The sequence below is a fragment of the Culex pipiens genome, chromosome 1 (genome assembly GCF_016801865.2).
Source record: "Culex pipiens pallens isolate TS chromosome 1, TS_CPP_V2, whole genome shotgun sequence".
Taxonomy (NCBI): Eukaryota; Metazoa; Arthropoda; class Insecta; order Diptera; family Culicidae; genus Culex; species Culex pipiens.
In genome coordinates this window covers 25,344,231-25,364,171 of record NC_068937.1, presented here as the reverse complement: position 1 = coordinate 25,364,171, position 19,941 = coordinate 25,344,231, and the positions used below count along the sequence as shown (strand labels likewise).

Below are 19,941 nucleotides of genomic sequence, written 5' to 3'. Positions count from 1 at the left end.
ATATATTTGAGTAAGGAAAAGCTGTTTAAGACATCCAAAATCTTAATGAATACTGGATGCCTTTGACACAGATTTTCATAATATTTTTTATGAATCCAATGAAAGGTAAAGTTAATGAAAAAATAATATAAAAATAGAGAATAATGGCCAGCTTAGTGTTATGACAACTTGAGTTTGGCAATTTTTTTTTTTTGTAAAAAAAATTAATTGTTTATCTTAATTCATTAAGTATTAAGTAATTTATAATATGTATTTACCAAGTATTGCCCTTGAACTTTTTTTTAGAGTATGGAAAATTTACCTACAATAGATAAAGCTTGATTTTCAGTTTTCGAAAAACTTAAATATCGGATAAAATCAAAAATTGAAATTTTTTTACGTTTTGAAACCATGAAGAAAATATTGAAACTGCAAAAAAAAAATAATCCAGGAAATTTTGAGTTTATTGCAAAATTGTTTAAAAACATTGTCTCTTCAAACATTTTGCTTAAAAAGTGAGAATACACAAATCATATCAAACTGAATTTTCATTGAAAAAAAAAAAAATAGTTAATTACTGGCTACTAGATAAATTAACATTGATTAAAAAATTCAATATCAAAAATTACGAAATTAAAAAGTGAACTTGGCAAAAACATTTTTTATGCATTCCTTGGCATTTTTCTAAATCCTTTGAAAGATTAATAACAGCAATTATGTTTATATCGTTCTTTGATTTAAAATGATGATGAAATTAAAAAAAAAGGAGCGAAATTTTAAGTTCAGTTATCTTTAAATTTTGTTATTTCCAATTGAAACAAAGTATCAAAAAGTATACGTTTGCCAATTTAAAAAATAAGTTATAAGTATTGTTGATCTTCCGATTATAATTCAAAGACTAATTGTTTGTGTTTCTCTTTCAACTCTGAATCATAATAATAAATTTCCATTTTTGAAGTATTTTTTATTTGTTGTTCAGTTTCTGCATTTACAAAAATTGCCTATAGCTGGATTTTTTTAAATTCATTTAGATTTTTTTTCTCGGTAATTAGTATTGACTTTTTTTTAATAGAAAGAGTTATGTTTGAAATCTTTCTTTAGATAAGATATCATTTGAGCACTGTGGAAAAGTCGGGAAATAGTCGGGAATTTGAAAATGGGCTTTGAGTGGTCACCCTGGACTTCAACGAATCATCTCTGCGTTTACGCAGTAGGCCTGGTCGCTCGCATGTTTGTTGCATATAAAAATGGTTTCAGTTTGAAATTTAAAACTTCGTTTCAGATCTGAAAAAAATATAAATTTAAAAAAAGTAGCAAATTCAAATAAAGTGCCACCTGGTTTATGGATGGCCCCATAAACCCCATGTTTTTTTAAAGCTAAGTACGGAGCTTGATTTTTTTAATCAAAGAGATTGTGTCACTAGGGTGGAATCTAGTTATATGGAAAATTTAAAATGACAAAATCAGCAACACATTTTTTGGCTCCTTTTTAGGGCATCTCCACCGCAGGGACCTAATTGCGTTGCAAAGCTAATTTGGCACCCGCGTCAAGCCCACCGCGGTACTTGTGCGAGAGCTAATTTAGGTTCGAGTTCATTCGTGTTCATCCGAATCTAAACAAAACTCAGGTTAGCTCCGGGATCTACCGGGAGCAAATCGTCTAACGGATGGTTTTTTCAAGCAAAACAATTACTTTTGACAATCTGGGGTGATGCAGTTTAGTTTTTTAGGTCAGATTGGGGCTGCACTGGATTCAGAATCCAGAGGTTACTGGTTGGTGGCCGACATGTGGGCCGACAGCTATAAAGACAACTTCTGTTTTTACTCCATTTCGACCAAAAAACTATATCTGTCCTTTTAATTTCAAAATTCTGCATTTTGAGATTCGGTAAGGGTTTTCAATATTATTATATCGAATACAAGATTATTAAAACGTTTGTGATTTTTAGTCGCATTCAAAAAGGAAAATTCCAATTCTTCGATTTTTTCATCAAAACATATTGCAAACAAGCGCCGCGAGAAGAAACGTCAAACGCCACTTTTCGTTTTTGTTACTTTTTAGTTGCGTACCGCTTAAGAAAAATCTTTTCGTGGCCCGGACCGTTTCTTGGTTGTTTTTTTTATATGGGGTTGTTATTTTTAAATGAAATGAAAAAAATAAATAATAAAAAAACGCATTCGTAATTTTATCTTACTCCCCACTGACGTAAGCAAGATACACCCTTTGTTTACAAACTCAAATTGGCCCAATTACATATATATTTAAATTTTAATAACAAATTTAAAAATGTTCAAATCGGTTAAGTTATTTTTAAATTTTCTGTGATGGTGTGCTTATTAGGGTGTTTCAGCCAAACAAAAAATTTCTCAGAATCAGACAAACCGAGGTTCCCCTAGTAGAGGATACCCATAAGGACTCTCATGCCAAATATCAGCCCATTTGGTTGAGAATTGGGCTGTCCCCAGCGGTTCAAAGTTTACATGTAAATTACTATGGGATTTTTATGCTTTTCGTTCAATCGTTCCTACAGGTCTGGGGACAACATGGATTCACTCGGAATAAAGACAGGTGTGTAGGGGATGGTCCAATGAACAAATTCCAGAAGGAATTAGGCTTGTCCATTCCGTCCCCAAGGTGCGCATTGGATCGACGTCCGGTGTCTCCAAAACCAACGATTCATCCTTCAAAAGCATCGCATTTCCTTAGTATGCTATGACGACTAGGTGGAAACCACGACGCCCCATATGAGACGGTGAACACGTGGAGAGGCATCGATTGCATTATTAACACAAAATCATCATTTTACTTTATTTAGAATAGTTGAAATTCTTCCAGGAACATCAATTATTATAATTTTAATACTTTAAAAAATGTTTCTGAGCCAAAACTCAAGTAGATGCTCTGCCACGTGTTCACCGTCTGACATGGGGCGTCGTAATTTTCTCCTAGCCGTCATAGCATACTAAGGACAATGCGTACATTTGAAGGGTGAATCGTTGATTCTGGAGACACCGGACGTCGATCCAATGCGCACCTTGGGGACGGAATGGACAAGCCTAATTCCTTCTGGAATTTGTTCATTGGACCATCCCCTACACACCTGTCTTTATTCCGAGTGAATCCATGTTGTCCCCAGACCTGTAGGAACGATTGAACGAAAAGCATAAAAATCCCATAGTAATTTACATGTAAACTTTGAACCGCTGGGGACAGCCCAATTCTCAACCAAATGGGCTGATATTTGGCATGAGAGTCCCTATGGGTATCCTCTACTAGGGGAACCTCGGTTTGCCTGATTCTGAGAACTTTTTTGTTTGGCTGAAACACCCTAGTGCTTATATTAAACATAGGTGGCTTATTATTTTTCATTTAAAAATACAAAAAATGATAAACTCAGCAATTTTTCAATTAAATAAAATCGTTTTGAATCAAATTACTCATTTCTTTAATATTCATGAAAATTTGATAATCAAAATAAATGCATCTTCAACCAAAACAAATACAAATAATTCTAAAAATCGCTGAAAAAATTAGCCACCAGCAGCTCGGGGACTTCTCGAGCACCTATCTTGCCTACTCGACGGATCCCCGATGAACTTTTTCTTCGCTGAATGAACTCGAAGGCTAATTTAGCTTTAGCTTTGCTACCCGCGGTGCGAAAGTTGGGGTGCAAACATGTCGGGAGCAAATCGGATGAACTCTTTTAAAAATTTGAAAATGATATTTTATTGATGTAAGCAAACAATTAGGACATATCAAGCAAAACAATGCCAAAGGGCCGTTGTGGGTTTGTAAACAAAGAGTGTGTCCTGCTCACGCTAGAGGATGTTTACATCTGGCATGAAAGGGATACACTCTTTGTTTGCAAACCCACAACGGCCCTTTGGCATTGTTTTGCTAGATATAATGCAATTGGAAGCATGTTCTATCATACTAGAACATAGTTTCATTGATTTTGATCAACAAAACGGCTAAAATTGGAAAATGAATAAATTAGATCCCCGCGGTGGGCTTGATTCAGTAGCCAAATTAGCTCCCATCGGTGCGGAAACGTGTATTAGCTACGGAGCAAAGCTAAAACTGGGGATCCAACCGATAGGTTTGCCACGCAATTAGATCTCTGCGGTGGAGATGCCCTTAGCGTCCCAAACAACCTCCCAAAATTTGGGAGCGATTGGTTAAGCCCACGATTGGCGCAAAGCGAATGAAATTTGTATGGAAATTACTATGGGGAAACTTGAATTTTCACATTTTTAAATTTACAAAAATCATGTTTTATTATTTTATGAAACTAACACCGTAGAAGTATAGCCCTGGATATCCTGAACAACTCTCCCGAAGACAGTATGGTGCTAAAGTGCGTCACAAAAAAGATACAGAGTTTTCAAAAGTAGTGTATTGAAATAATCAGTGAAACTCACATCTTCTGCCAACATTGCCGAAGGAACCATGAAATACAAAATAAATACAATGGAGCACCGGATTCGAGTGGTAGAAATGACAGTTCTCCCATAAGGAATACATTGTAGAAAAAAGCAAAAACTGCTCGAATGGAAATGCTCCATTGATGAGCCTTACGTAGAATCGATATGAAGATATGTTCAGAAGACATTATTTAGTTAAAATGCACCCCAATTCCTCAAATATATTATAGTTTACGAAAGTTTCCTTTTGACTTGGCAGTGTTGGCAAAAAGTATGATTTTTACCGAGTATTCCGAAATGACGCTCTTGAACGCTCTTTAACTTTTGTTAGAAGCAAATTAGCACAATACTGTCTTGGAGAGAGTTGTTAAGGACATTGAGGGCTATACTTCTACGGTGTTAGTTTCATAAAATAATAAAACATGAATTTTGTAATTTCAAAAATGCGAAAATGCAAGTTTCCCCATAGTAATTTCCATACAAATTTCATTCGCTTTGCGCCAATCGTGGACTTTACCAATCGCTCCCAAATTTTGGGAGGTTGTTTGGGACCCTAAAAGGGACCCAACAAATGTGTTGCTGAAGAAACAATTTTCGATTCCACCCTATTGTGTCACGTTCCCCAGAATGTATCATATCCCAGAAAACCATTTCCTGGAAAAGTTTCTTTCTCGAAAAATATTAGGAATTGATGCAGTAATTTCAAAGATTAGATTTTTTTGAATTTCTTAGAAAATATAAAAATTGAACAAAGTAATTTTATCCATGCCAAGAAGTTTTCCTTCTGTTTTTGACAAAAAAATAAAGTTAATTCGGCCTATAACTCGTTTTATTATTCTAAGAAATTTTCCCTTCTTTTTGTAAAAAATGCTTACAAATGCCGAATAAATTGCAATTTAATTTTTTATTTTTTTTTTCCGTGAATGCTATTTTTATTTGGCAAAGAAGAAAAATGATTGTTAAAATTAAAATTGGATTTCGGGTGTTATTTGGTATAATTCCATTTGACATATTGGACCTTTGGCATATTGCTAATTTTGTATGATGATTTAAATTTTCAACAAAAATATTATTAGAATCGCTTTAAAGAAGAAGGTGACAAAAATTGAATTTTCTTTTTTTGGAGAGGAAAACTCTCTTGACTTACAATAACTGCTGACTTACAATAAATGATTATTTTTTTCTTGCTTTCCTTCTGACACGAGTTGAATTTCAACTTCTTTAAAGAAGGAAAAACTCCCTTGAATAGTAATAACAAATTTAAAAAGTTGTGTGATTTTGTTCTCTTAAGGAAAAAATAAACTCGTGTCAGCAGGCTTTAATTTTTTCCCTTCCTTCAAGGAGGGAAAACTCTCCTCCTCCCTTTTAAAGTTAAAATTCATCTCGTGTCAGTCAACAGAGTTTATTAATCACGCTCGAGTGATTATTGCACTCGGACGTAATATTTCAATCCTTAATTGACGCATCACGTTCGCAATTTGTCAATGGTTAGTCAAAAAAATTCAAAGCTTTAAATGTCTTAAATTAAAAACATTTTTAAAATTCGAAATTGTAAAATCATAATTAAAAAGAATCAAAATTATTGAAATTCATATTTTTATTAGTACTTTGAAAATTTGAAATTTAAGTCACTTTGGAAATTTTGGAAACTTTAAAAATTTTGGAAATTAAAAAAAAATATTTTTTTGGAAATTTTTGATTTTTTTTTGGAAATTTTAGAAATTTTGAAAATTGTGGAAATTTTGCAAATTTCAAAAAATATGGAAATTATGGAAATTTTTTAAAAATTTAAAATTTTTAGAAGGTTTGGAATTATTTCTGGAAATTATGGAAATTTTGTATGTTTTTAAAATTTTGGAAATTATAAAAATTATAAAAATTTTGGAAATTTTTAAAAAAAATAAAAATTTTGTTTTTTTTTCCTGCAAATTATCCAGATTTTTAAGCGAAGATGGCGTTCGAATTGTGAACGCCCGAAATGTCAAAGTCATGCAGTGGTATCAACATTACGAAGAAAGTGTGCCATGGCATGACAGCGACATTTTTTTTTCTTATGTTGGTGCTACTGAGCGATTCTGACGATTAGAAACCTGGGTAGAAATTATAGAAATCAAAAAAAAAATTTGAAATTTTTGATTTATTTCTGGAAATTTGGGAATTGTGGAAATTTTGTAAATTTTAGAAATTTTGTAAAATTTAAAAATTTTAGAAATTCTAAAAACTTTGAAAATCTCGGAAATTCTAAAAATTAAAAAAAAATTGGCTTCTCAAATAAAACTAAGATTGCTGATATTATTGTTTGCAGCGACAAAACTTATTTTTCTGAGTTCAATGGCCCTTTGTACGACCACAAAGAGTTTAACATGAGTTTTTAAATCAATTTTGAAAAATTCGCGGTCCTTCTTGACAGAAAAGGTTCTATCGCTGTAAGCAATCTAAGCTCCATTTTAACCCCCAATTAAACAAATGGGTTTCAGATTTTTCTTTTCCGTTATGTGAATTTTACAGTTTTTGAATATTTTTTGAATTTTAGATTTTTTTGCTTTTGATTTTTTTTTATGATTTTTAATTTTTGAAACTTATAAGTTTCAAAAATTATAAGCTATTAAATTTTTAAATTCAAGTAAAAAAATTGGGCCAATGTTAGTTTAAAAACAAACAATGAATCTTGCTCACTCTAAATATAAACATTCACTGACGTCAGCAGGATATCCTCTTTGTTTACAAAATAACATTGGGCCAATTACAATGTTTTGCTAGAATTTTTAATTCCGAAAATTTTTTAATGTCATATTTTTTAATTTTTCAAACTGTTTATTTTTATTTCTTTCATTTTTAATATCTGAATTTGGGACATGGATGACTAAATTTTATCTTCAGTATTTTTAAATTTACGGAAAAAATTAAATATTAGATTCAAAAATTTACAAATTTAAATATTGCAAAATTTTTACATAAAAAAATTAATTTAATTAAAAAAAATATGGAAATTAAAAACTGAGTTCCAAAAAAAATATCAAAAATTCATACGTTCAAACATTTTAGAATTGCAAAAAATCTTTAAATGATTAAAAAATCTTTAAATGATCCGAAAAATACTACATAAAAAAATCTGAAGCACAATGTCAAATTTATAGACAATGAGTTGTTCCTGCTAAAGTTAGTGTTAGTGGATGTTTACATTTTAGAGTTAGTAGGATAAACTCTTTAGTTACAAACTGACATTGGCCTAATTACACTGTTTTGCAGGAATTTTTAAATTCAAAAATTTGAAGATTAAAAAAATATCAGACATAAAAATTAAAAAAAAATATAGAAAAAACAAAAAAATATAGTGTAAAAAAAATACAAATATTAAAAAAATTTAAATTCTGAAATTAGAAAAAAATAACAATTTAAAATTAAGACATTTTAATAAAAATTTCAACTTGTAATAATTTCAGAAATTTTTAATTTCAAAGATTTACAACTTTGAAATTAAAAATTTCTGAATTTCGATTTTTTAGTTTTTTTTTGAATTTTAATTTTGAATTATTGTCTTTTTTTATTTCTAAATTACTGAAATTTTAATTATAGGATACTAAAATTCAAGCAAGACTATGTATGTATGACTAATTGGACCAAAGTCTGTTTGTCAAAGAGTGTACCCTACTCTCTTCTAATGGAAACATTTACTGGTGTGAGCAGAACATACTCTTTGTTTACAAACTCGCATTGACCCATTTACAATGTTTTGCTTAAATTTTCATTGTTTTCTTATTTTTGAATGTCTGAATTTTGGAATTTTTGAAATAGAATTTTGGAATTCATTTTTTTTTATATTTTGTATTTTAAAATGTATTTAACAATTGATTTTTTTTTAAGTTTTTGAATTATCAAAAAATTGAACCCTTTAATTGAATTCTTTTGTGTTTAATTTTTTAATCTTGTTTTTTTTTCAAATTTTGAATTTTTTACTGTTCGAATTTATGATTTTTTTTAATTTTAATTTTTTTTCCAGATTTTGTATTTTTTTAAGTTTAATTTTTTTAGAAATATTGTTTGCCGTTTGATTTTTTGGATGAATTATAAAGGGGCGGCTGGGGCAAGATAAACCTCAATAAATCTTGCAACGAATTTAATTAATTTTGAAGTGTCCAAATTGTTTTTTTTCAGATTCGTGAAATTTTCTGATTTTTTTTTACACCCGTGCCTCCATCCACCCCGGGATTCGAACTGATGACCTTTGGATTGTGAGTCCCATATTAAGACTATGCTTTCGGATTACGTTGGTGTCAGATGAGCGACTAAATAACAAGGCCCACACTTTTTCCGATAAAACTTCAATTATATTTCAGTAAATTCATTTCTGATTTTTTTTATTTCTCATTTTCTTGCTGCATCAATTGCGCGCGCTCAATTGGTTAAGTAACTACACACACACACTGTTGCGGTTGCGTATTTTGTGTTTTTGTTTTATTTTATTTCTTTACTTAAGCTTAAAACGAAACTTACTGCTTTAGTTGCTGCTGCTTGCTGCTTTACGCTTGTCACACACATTTCGTGCTTCCTTTGAATAGTTTATTCTTTTTACGCTTCTTTAAATATACGACATAATTCGAAATTTTGCGCGTTACGCTACTACACTCTAAAATTAAAATAGTTTGGTATTTTTAAAAAAAGTACACCGAGGATGAGATTTTAAAACAAATCGCTTTTAAAAACAACCAATCGCATCGCGGATTTTTCTTTTTTTTGGATTAAATTAAAATGAAAATATATATCACATTCGATTAACAACAGGAGCAGAAGTTATTTTTTTTAATTTCCAAATTCGGGTTTCGGGGTGTCTACACGATGATTTTCACACAACCTACGACTATTGTTTTCTTTTTCGAGGTTTGCGAGAGTTTTGCGAATAAATTTAAATTTAAAATCAAAACTGTTGATTCTAAAGTACTTCTTGTGCCTCTTCTTTCTGTTGGTGATATTTATTTTTTTTTTTCGGAAGGAACTTTGCGCTCGAACGCAGTCTAATCGTTAAGGGTTTAAAATCCTACTACAAAATTATAAAAATAATAATTAAAAAAAAAGAGTATTCTGAGTGTGACTTGTTGATTTGAAAATCAAATTATTGTGTAAAAGTAGAACAACTGCACGCGCCTTTTCCTTTCTTTTACTCACTCCTCCTTTTGTGTGTGTGTGTTTTCAGCTTGATAAGGATTATTATTTTGTTCGGTACGATAGTAAATAATAAATAGTTAGTTGTTTGCTGCTGTTGCAATTATTTTGTTCTTTCTAGTGCTTCTTTTTTGTCCTCTCTATTAGCCAGTGTTGTGTGAATCTTCAAATAAGCGCCTTCTCTCGAAAGCCACACACGCCCTACTTCCGGTACCGGAACGGGCGGAACGACCGGAAGGCGACACTCCGCAGCGAGCGCATCGCCTGGGCCCGGTTAAAGTGCTTCGCCGGCCGGAAGTTGGCCAGCGAGAAGCTGTTGATGATGGGCCCCAGCCCGTTGTTGTTGTTGTTGTTATTGTTGTTGTTGTTGGTGTCACTTCCGTCGTCGCCGCCGCCGCCACCGAGGCCACCGTCCGGATATCCACCGGCGTTGCTGATGTTGGTGATGCTGATGGCGGCCGAACTGCCCCCGCCGCAGTGGCTGTGGCCCGAGGCGCGCGTTCGCAGCATGACCGTCACCATCAGCATGACGAACAGGGACTGGGGAAATGAAAAAAAAAAAACGAATCTTGAAACTAAATCAAAATAATCCTTCCTATAGCATCGTAGCTTGGAAGGCACGTAGGAAGCCGAGACTTTTCAGTTACTCTGTAAAAATTACAATTTTTTTAATTCGACTGTACATATTAATCCAAATCCAGGCTTCTTCGGGGTTAAATTCCAAATTTGAGCTCATTCTGACCACGGGAACCCCTCCCTCTAAGCCCTTGAAGTTTGTATGGGAAAAATCGTCAAAATGAATGGAGAAAAGTAACAGTTCCAGTATTTTCAGGCAGGCAAGCTAGCTCGCAAGTAAGTTCAAAAATAAAAATAGTTTCTAGGTAGCTCTAGATTTCAGGGGGTAGCCCCGAGGAAGCACGGATTTGAACCACCCTAATAAACATTTTTGAAAAAACTCATTTATGGCACAAGTCAAAAATCAATTGGCAGTGTTTCCAATTTTTTAAATTATGATTTCTTGAAAAGGAAAAAAGAAAAAAGCTATTCAAATTGGGTTTTAGATGAAAAATCTAATTTTTAATAAAAAAATCACATAAATTTCAAATTGTGCACTGTTTTAAATAAAAACTATCAATAAAATTTGTACCAGCCTAACGTGATTTTTTTCAACCCGTAGTCATACTTAGCTTGATTATCACTTAAAATTTTTTTTTTTCTAAAAGGAGCAAGCAGTATCCAGGGCATTCGTGAAAAGTAGGCCTGGCCGCTTTAACGCTTGTGATGTTTCAATGCATTCCGATGCAATGGCGCACTACAAATTTTAATAAATGACAAGAAGAGTGCTAGGCGTCATCTAACCTAAGGCACTCTCCAGGATCCCTTCGAAAGATTGGCTGCGCTAGGGTCTGATTAGATTAGATTAGATTAGTAGGTATTTATATTGGCTTTTGCATTTAAAAAACATTTAAATATTTTCTGACCACTTGAAGCAAATTTGATATATAACATACTTTGACACAGATTCTTAGTGATGGAAGAATCTTCTTAAAAAAAACTTTCGACGCACATCAAGAAAAAAAAATCGAATGGAAATTTGGCTATTCGCTCTCGCGCACGAAAGATCGGTGAAAAACAAAACTCAAAAAATCATCATCTGGATTATTTGGCGGAACATCAATTTCGATTTCTAGGTATAACGTAACTCGTCGAAAAATAACCTGTCACTTTTTATAGATGATCAATGTTTGTTAACAAAATGAAAAAAAAAAAAGAATTTTCGTGTAGCTAAAACAGTAAGATTCACAAAAAATCATCAACGAATTGAGCAACTCTCTACGAAACTTTGTGGGGGTCTTCCCTATGACCAAATAAGCTATATTGCGTTATTGGTTCACCCATACAAGTCTCCATACAATTTTGGCTGCTGTCCATACAAAAATGGTATGTAAATATTCAAACAGCTGTAACTTTTGAGTGAATTTTCTGATCAATTTGGTGTCTTGGGCAAAGTTGTAGGTATTGTTGAGGACTTTTGAGTAAAAAAATAGGTACACGGAAAAAAATTGCAGATTTTTTAATCAACTTTTTTTTCACTAAAACTCAATTTCCCAAAATACGTAGTTTTTTGATTTTCGAGATTTTTTGATATGTTTTGCTTTTGAGCCATAGAGAAACATGGTCAAAAAATCTGCCGCCGAGTTATGAATTTTTGAAAAAAAAACAGTGATTTTTGGAAAAAATCAAAGTTTTATGCAAAAACAAGTTTGACATTATTTTTTGATGCAAAATTGAATTTGCAATTGAAAAGTACTTTACAGATTTTTTGATAAAGATATAGCCACCGAAAGTTTGATTTTAGCTAAATATTTGCAGTTTTTCAATTTTTAAAAATAGTGACCATAAGTGACCATTTCTAAAAATATTTTTTTGTGAAGTTCAGAAAATTTGCTATAAAATTGTCTAAGAGACATTGAAGATTGGACCTTGGGTTGCTGAGATAGAGCCGCTTTATGAAAAAGAAACATGAAAATTAAAGTTTCCTTAATCTCACCAAAACAACCCACCATTTTCTAATGACGATATCTCAGCAACTAATGGTCCGATTTTAAATGTTAAAACATGAAACATTCGTGAAATTTTTCGATCGCTTCGAAAAAAATATTTTGAAAATTTTTAAACCAAGACTAACATTTTAAAAGGGCCAAACATTGAATATTACGCCCATTTAAAATGCTTCAAAAATTCATAACTGGGCGGCAGATTTTTTGACCATGTTTTGGGAAATTGAGTTTTAGTCCTCAACAATACCTACAACTTTGCCGAAGACACCAAATTGATCAGAAAATTCACTCAAAAGTTACAGCTGTTTGAATACTTACATACCATTTTTGTATGGACAGCAGCCAAAATTGTATGGAGACTTGTATGGGTGAACCAATTACACAAAATAGCTTATTTGGTCATAGGGAAGGCCCCCACAAAGTTTAAGTCAAATAAAAAAAATACAAATAAAATCCATTTCCGGTTTTGGTAGAGAATTGCTCAATTGATTTTCTTAGAGATGGTCGGGAGCGATTTTTTTTTTGCGTATTTCGCCTCCTCTCTCTTTCGAGGGTTAAGAAAGTTCGCAAGCGAAAAAGATTTTTGCGATTATTCCATCCCTGATTGAAAACTATTCAGAAAAAATAGGTACACGGCAACAAAATTGCCGCCAACTTATGATTTTTTGAAAGGAAAAACAACGATATTTTTATTTCAGTTTCAAATGTAAAATCTGATCTGCAATCGAAAGACACATTTTTTGATGAAGTGCGTCGTTTGTAAGATATATAGCCAGTTAATCTTTAAAATGTTCATGATTGTCAATTCCTGAAAGAAATTTCGAAGTGTTCAGAAAATTTCCAATTGAATTGCCTGAGAGACATTGCTGAAAAACAGCGAATAGAAGAAAGAAAAAAAAAAAATGTAGTTTCATTCCCACTTTACTAATGTCAATATCTCAGCAACTAATGGTCCAATTTTCAATGTTGAAAAATGAAACATTTGTGAAATGATATGATCTTGTCGTTTTTTTTAATTTTAGAATCAAGACTAACATTTCAAATACGCGCAATGTTGAATGTTTGGCCCTTTGTTTGTTGGATTTGTTTTTTTGTTTGTTTTGATGGAAAAATTTTGAACACCTAAATTTAAAAATATTCTGAACATTTCGAAAAAAAATATTTTCAGGCATAGACAATCATGGATACTACATTAATAAATCGAAACACGGGATTTTTAGTTAAAATTAAACTTTTAGTGGCTATAACTTGAAAACAGTGCGCTTATAAAAAAAAAATAATTTGACATTATAATTCTGCGGCAAAACTTTTGTCCATACTTCTTTATGGCTCATAATTACGGTTTTGTACCCTAAAACGTATCTAAAAATTTCAAAATTTCCAAAATTAAAACATCATTTGGATTTTGGGGAGTAGATTTTTTGTTAAAGAAAGGTATTTTAAAAATTGGCATTTTTTTCCATGTACCTTTTTTTCTGAAAAGTCCTCATTAATACCTAAAACTTTGCCCAAGACACCAAATTGATCTGAAAATTATTGTTAATCTTTATGGATTATAAATGCTTATTGTTTGAGGTTCTGAATATGTCGCGAATTCGAATATGGGATTTGGGTGACCAGTGGTCACCCTGGTTTTTCAAAGTCTCAGAGAATTAGGCCGTCGCAAATATTTTTTGAGGTTTATGTCCCTTGACTCCGATTAAAGTCGAGGAGGAGGAAAAAAAGGTGCAGGTGGTTATGTTACACATGACCAGTATGACAAAGAACTTAGCAGAAAAGCTTTTAAAATTAAGTAATTTTGTTGAATTATGCGTCAGATAAAATCAAAACATTATTGGATTTATAATTTCGTTTAATTTCTCTTTAAGCTCCGTATTAAAAAACCATGATATCTCTATAATTCGATGTTTGTCCCCCAATCGGAACAATCGTGAGGTAGCGACCTCTCCAGATTGTTGCCACCTTTTACGAAATGGCCAGTATTGTAAACCATGAGTTGTGATACCCATATTGCCAAAACTCGTTGGTTCAAAAGATGTCTTCCTGGGAAAACTTTCCTTTAGGGCACCGACCACTGCAGCTTTTGGCCAACTTTTTCTAAATTGCCATTTTCATTACCAATATCAAAAACCATGAAATTTGATACCAATATTGCCCAAAATCGTATGGTTCGGTAAATGTCCTACCGGGAGAACCTCCCTGAGGGCACCGGCCACTCCAGGTTGTGGCCAATACTGTCAAAATGGCCATTTTCATCACCAGTATCAAAATCCAAGAAGTTTGATACCCATGTTGTCCAGTCTCGTATGGCCTTCCATCGGAACACCCCTGAGGAATCTGGCCACTCCGGGTCTTGTGACCAGAATATTCCGGTGGCTCTCAATTATTCTGGCTGGCCTGCCTCCGCTTGGTCTGCTCCTAGCTCTGGGCTAGATGCTTTTCGGCCAACTGCTTCTGAACCTCCAGGTCTTCTGCTTCCAGGTCCAGTTTGTTGTTTACTCCTCGGCGTCCAACGATAGAATGATTTCCCAGGGTTGACCAAGCGGGCTTATATTGGCTTAGAATGGAGACGGATGTCCCGCCCCTTTGCGCCGGTTATCCCATTCCTACGTCATTCGCTGTTTGATGCACTGGTGGGAATGGGAAGTCGTAAAGGCAGCATTTTTGCCAACGATTTTCATTCCATCGTCATCGTTCGAACCGACAACATCGTAGCAGCAGCAGCAGCAGCAGCAGCGGAAAAAAATCAACGACTGGAGGAAATCAAGAGCGAGCTCCGAGAAGAAGAGCGTGTGCGTGAAATTGCTGCCAAAACGACGTCGAAGGAGAAAAACAAGGCCGACTTGGATGGACGCTCGAGAAGATGGCCACAAAAATCAACTTCTGCTGCAATTTAACAAAATGGCGCTTTTCAGCGCCAACGAAAAATTCACGAAAGAGTTATTGTTTCAAATGATTCATGCACTGCTGTTGGTGCAGTTTTAAAGCTTTTGACGCTTGGCGTTTAAATTAATTTAAATATTTCCTCCAAAATTTTCATTTTAAAATAATTTAACGAATATTAACAATTTTCGCTTGCAAGTGTCCACGGTCAATCGATCGCAGTTGGCCTTGAACAAGCAAGCGCGTGCTTTGACCCACGCAAAAAATCTTTCCGCTCTCTGATTGGCTGTTTTGTTTTGCCGTGGAGTCGTGAAGGCAGCATTTTTGCCAACGATTTTCATTCCATCGTCATCGTCAACGATCGCAGTTGAGCCTTGAACAATTGCTCAAAATCATATGGTTCGGTAAATGTCCTCCCGGGAGAACCACCCTAAGGGTACCGGCCACTCCAGGTTGTGGCCAATACTGTCAAAATGGTATTTTTCATAACCAGTATTTAAAAACATGAATTTTGATACCCATATTGCCAAAAATCGTATGGTTCGCTTAATGTCCTCCCGAGAGAACCTCCCTGAGGGCACCAGCCACTCCAGGTTGTGGCCAATACTGTCAAAATGGTTATTTTAATTACCAGTATTGAAAAACATGAATTTTGATACCAATATTGCCCAAAATCGTATGGTTCGGTAAATGACCTCCCGGGAGAACCTCCCTGAGGGCACCGGCCACTCCAGGTTGTGTCCAATACTGTCAAAATGGCCATTTTCATTACCAGTATTGAAAACCAAGAAGTTTGATACCCATATTGCCCAAAATCGTATGGTTCTGTTAATGTCCTTCCGGGAGAACCTCCCTGAGGGCACCGGCCACTCCAGGTTGTGGCCAAAACTGTCAAAATGGCCATTTTTATCACCAGTATCAAATTCCAAGAAGTTTGATACCCATATTGTCCCCTCTCGTATGGCCTTCCATCGGAACACCCCTGAGGGTTCTGGCCACTCCGGGTCTTGTGGCCAGAATATTCCGGCTGGCCTGCCTCCGCTTGGCTGCTCCTTGCTCCAGGCCAGCTGCTTTTCGGCCAACTGCTTCTGGGCCTCCAGGCCATCTGCTTCCAGGTCCAGGTTGTTGTTTACTCCTCGGCGTCCAACGATAGAATGATTTCCCTAGGCTGATCGAGTGGGGTTTATATTGGCTCGAAAATTCCACGCAACAGTGCCTTGTTGCGTTGCAGACCCCTTCCCCAGTACCAAGCATGCAACATTTTCGTAACGCGCGACATTTTTCGTTTTTCTGGATTGACACCTCACCAGAATAGAGCCCTTAGGACAAAGTTCTTTGTCAAAAATATAAAAATTGAAATTACAAGCAAAGGTTTCAACATACTTCGCTTCGCTTCGCTAGGAGACGGTGATTTTAGCGGATTGCAGACTGGATTTTCGCCATGTGATGTGATGATTGTCTAAGCCCAAGTTGCCTAGGAATCGATAATTGGGAATAGAACCAATTCCACCTGAACCAGATTCTCACCACCATGGCAGCCGTCCATTGCCGGCCGCTCCCATCTCCACCGCGCACCAGGGACAAGGAAAGGGATTTGGAAGACGGGAAGTGTTGATGCTCCACTATTTTCAGAGTATTAAGGGAAAATCTCCACGGTATTCTCAAGTAAGTTTCGCTTGGAGTTGGACGGTTTTTGGGAAGGTGAATGGTCTGAGGAGCCACCCTAGGCGAGTGGTAACGACCGTTGGCATTGTTGTTCGAATTCTTCGTGTGTTCACATTTCTAATGGGAATGCTTTCAATTCTTCTCATCTCTTGTTGGATGAATTCTATCAGTCGCCCAGGCTATTTATAGCGAGGTATTTTTAGATTCAATTTCAACTGCGCTTGCAATCTTGCATGCAATATTGTTTGAGTTCTGATGTTCAACTTGCATTCAATTTGACTCTTTGTCCGATTCTTGGATTCAACTATACCAGTCTAATTCCTCCTCAAGCTACCAATGCTCCACGGTTAAGTGGAGAGCATTTTTGCTTGCCAATACTAAGGACAGGGGATCGAACCCCGCCGTGAGCTGAAGTTTTTTCATTAATTCCAAATTCAATGAGTCCAGAACTTTCTCGTTGGGAGCAGATGGGTATCGAACCCAGAACCATTCGCTTATAAAGCGAACATCGTAACCATTCAGCCACGACCGCTCCTCAAGCAAAGGTTTCAACATACTTCGTCATAAACTTTGAAAAATATTTGCAACGGCTTTACTTTGGTGTAACAAGTATAAACGCTCTTTAAAGAAAATCACATTTTTTTATGTTCGCACAAAACATTATTTGCACAAAAAAAAGAATTTTATTTATTACTTTTTCTTATGAAGTCAAAAAATGTCATTTTTTGGGCTATAGCGAAAGTTGAACAAACTTTATTTGGCAGTGTTACCAATTAAAAAAAAAATTCGAAGACTGGAAAAAAGTGCAGGTCTTTATGTTACACATGACCACTATGACAAAGAACAAAAGCTCTTGAAATTAATTCTTTTTTTTTTTTGAAGTTTATGACTCGAATACAAGTGAGATTTATTTGGAAAAAGAAAGTTTAATCTGTTTGATAAAAGAAATCTCAGATGAAAAGTACCAATTGACCCACAAGAACTCTCAAACCCAGATCGACACCGCATCTGAAATAGAGCCCTCAGAACAAAATTCTTTGTCAAATCGTTGTCCCGTGTCCCACAGAACTGGTACTCACCAGCACCGCGATGATCAGCCCCGTGTAGAACTGCATCCGCGTCGTGTTGGACGCAAACTCGATCTTCTCCGCCTCGGCAATCAACCGCCGGATCGGTTCGTAGTGCGGATGCAGCGCCAACGCTTGTTTTAAATGTAGTATCGCGTCCGACAGCTGGCCGTACGCCTTGAAGATCTCCCCCAGCGTAAAGTACTGCCGCCAGGCGCTCCGATCCGGCGGGTGCACCTCCAGCGAACGCTTGGTCAAACTGATGGCGTCGTCCAGATACTGCAGGTTGAACAGTACCCGGGCCAGGTTGAGCAGCGTGTCCGCGTTGGTGGGCGCCACCGAGAGGGCCCGCCGAAAGCACTCGATCGCGTGGCCGGCGTTTCCCTTGATGCGCCAAAAGTTCCCGATCTGGTTCCAGAGGGCGATCGTGTGCGGTTGTTCCTTCTTGGCGCGCCGCAGCCGCCGCTCGAGCGCGTCAATGTTGAAGTGCTCCAGGGATTGACCGGTTTTGCGCTTGAGGAAGAGGTAGGCCACTTCCGGCTCGGGGGCTGGGTTGTGCTCGTACCGTTGGGCCACCCCGACCAGGTCGTCGTAGTGGGTAAAGTTGACCGGTTTGCCGCAGGTCAGCAGATCCAGCGAGGGATCGCCCGGTTTTGACGGGCCGGATCGTGACGGTTGTGGTGCAACGGGACTCGCAGCGGTTGCGTTGAACGAGTTCGCACCGAATGACGAGGGACTGTGGGAAAAGAGAGCAAAGTTAGTAGACCCTTGTCGTCAAACATCTGCTCGACAGATGGTCACAACTTTGAAACAGAAGACGAAAGAGGAGATACAAATTTACTTACTTTTCTCCTTCCGCAAGCCTCCGCAGCAGCTCCTCGGTCGTGCCCTCGCCCCGGTTCCACGTGTTGTGCCGGTAGTTGGCCGCCGTCGCCGTGATGATCGAGAACGTCGATTCTTCGTCCTCGTCCGGCTCCCCAAGCCTTTCGGCCAGCTCGTCCAACGTAAAGTCGTCCTGAAAAAATGTTAAATTCGCTAATTTTAATCCCTCAACAGACCGCAAGAAATACTGACCCTTCCGGAACCGCCGCCACCACCCCCCGTCGGCACGCTCACGATCTTGCCCTGCTCGGCGTTCAGCTTCCACAGCGTCGAGGACATCCGATCGTTGGTGGTCGCGACGATTTGCAGACAAAACACGTAAACAAACACGTAGTGGATGGCCAGCTTGCGCTCGCCACGGGCGCCCCGGCACCGGAAACCGGTGCCCGCCGCCGCGTTGGGCATTGTTTCCCCACTCGATTCTTGGAGTTTTGAGTTTTTTTTGTTGTTTTTATTTTTGCACAATTTTTTTCTTCTACTCCATTAAACAGAACGCGATTTGCGGATTTTCATCGCGCATCGCATTGGAAAGCATACTTCGCGTTTTGCACTTGTTGTTAGCACCTTCGACAAAAGAAACTCACTAAATCCGATACTTTTAACACTAAAAAACACCAAAATCACTAATTTAGTATTATGGTTTTTCTGCTCTCCCTTGGCGAAAATCACTTTTTTACACAGGACCGACGATGCAAAAAATTCTGGATTCTTTTGCTTCTGACAGTTTGACAGAGCTCTCACACGCTGACTGGAAAAGATGTAATTTTGGTTTTGAGTTTAGCCCTCGCACAATGTTTTGTGGGAGAAACCCAAGTGGTGAATTTTTGCATAGATTAAATATCGAGATGTGTAAAGTGCAACTTGTATGATTTAGTTTTTCATGTAATAAAATCAATAATTCTAAAGATATTGTTTGAAAAGGTCTACATACCATACCAATCAGCATAGCGCACCAGGTACGCGTGCTGTAGCAAGAAGACGCTTCCATCTTTCTCGATCTTGAGCTGCTACTCTCCAATTTCCCAGGTTACAGATCTTCCGGATATCACCATTCACTTGATCTCCCCACCGTGCGCGCGGTTTCCCTGCTCTTCTGCCTGTTCCGCCAGCTGGTTCAGCGCGGTCAAAAAGCAGTCTGACAGGCTGGCTCTCGTCCATTCGGGCGACATGGCCGGCCCACCTGAGCCTCCCGAACTTCGCCTGGGTGGCGATGGTCGGTTCTTCAAGAAACGCGTGCAGTTCGTGGTTCATGCGTCTTCGCCACACTCCGTCAGACACCTGCACTCCACCGTAGATCGTTCGTAGCACCTTCCGTTCGA

General features: G+C 36.6%; 1 protein-coding gene across 1 annotated transcript; it reads right to left on the bottom strand.

Moving 5' to 3' along the window:
• Nucleotides 1-9,053: 9,053 nt before the first annotated feature.
• LOC120427225 (uncharacterized) lies at nucleotides 9,054-19,339 on the bottom strand. Its single transcript, XM_039592087.2, has 4 exons — nucleotides 18,815-19,339; nucleotides 18,586-18,755; nucleotides 17,753-18,476; nucleotides 9,054-10,104 (listed from the first exon to the last, which is right to left on the bottom strand). The coding sequence occupies exons 1-4, from the start codon at nucleotides 19,025-19,027 to the stop codon at nucleotides 9,766-9,768; spliced, it is 1,446 nt and encodes a 481-aa protein (XP_039448021.1). The 5' UTR covers nucleotides 19,028-19,339; the 3' UTR covers nucleotides 9,054-9,765.
• Nucleotides 19,340-19,941: the final 602 nt, after the last annotated feature.

Bases quoted from the DNA above. Each gene is read 5' to 3' on its own strand.
- LOC120427225 (XM_039592087.2), bottom strand. From the start codon at position 19,027: ATGCCCAACGCGGCGGCGGGCACCGGTTTCCGGTGCCGGGGCGCCCGT. The intron at 18,756-18,814 runs GTCAGTATTTCT...ACATTTTTTCAG, and splicing joins GTGGCGGCGGTTCCGGAAGG to GACGACTTTACGTTGGACGA. The intron at 18,477-18,585 runs GTAAGTAAATTT...CTTTTCCCACAG, and splicing joins AGGCTTGCGGAAGGAGAAAA to TCCCTCGTCATTCGGTGCGA.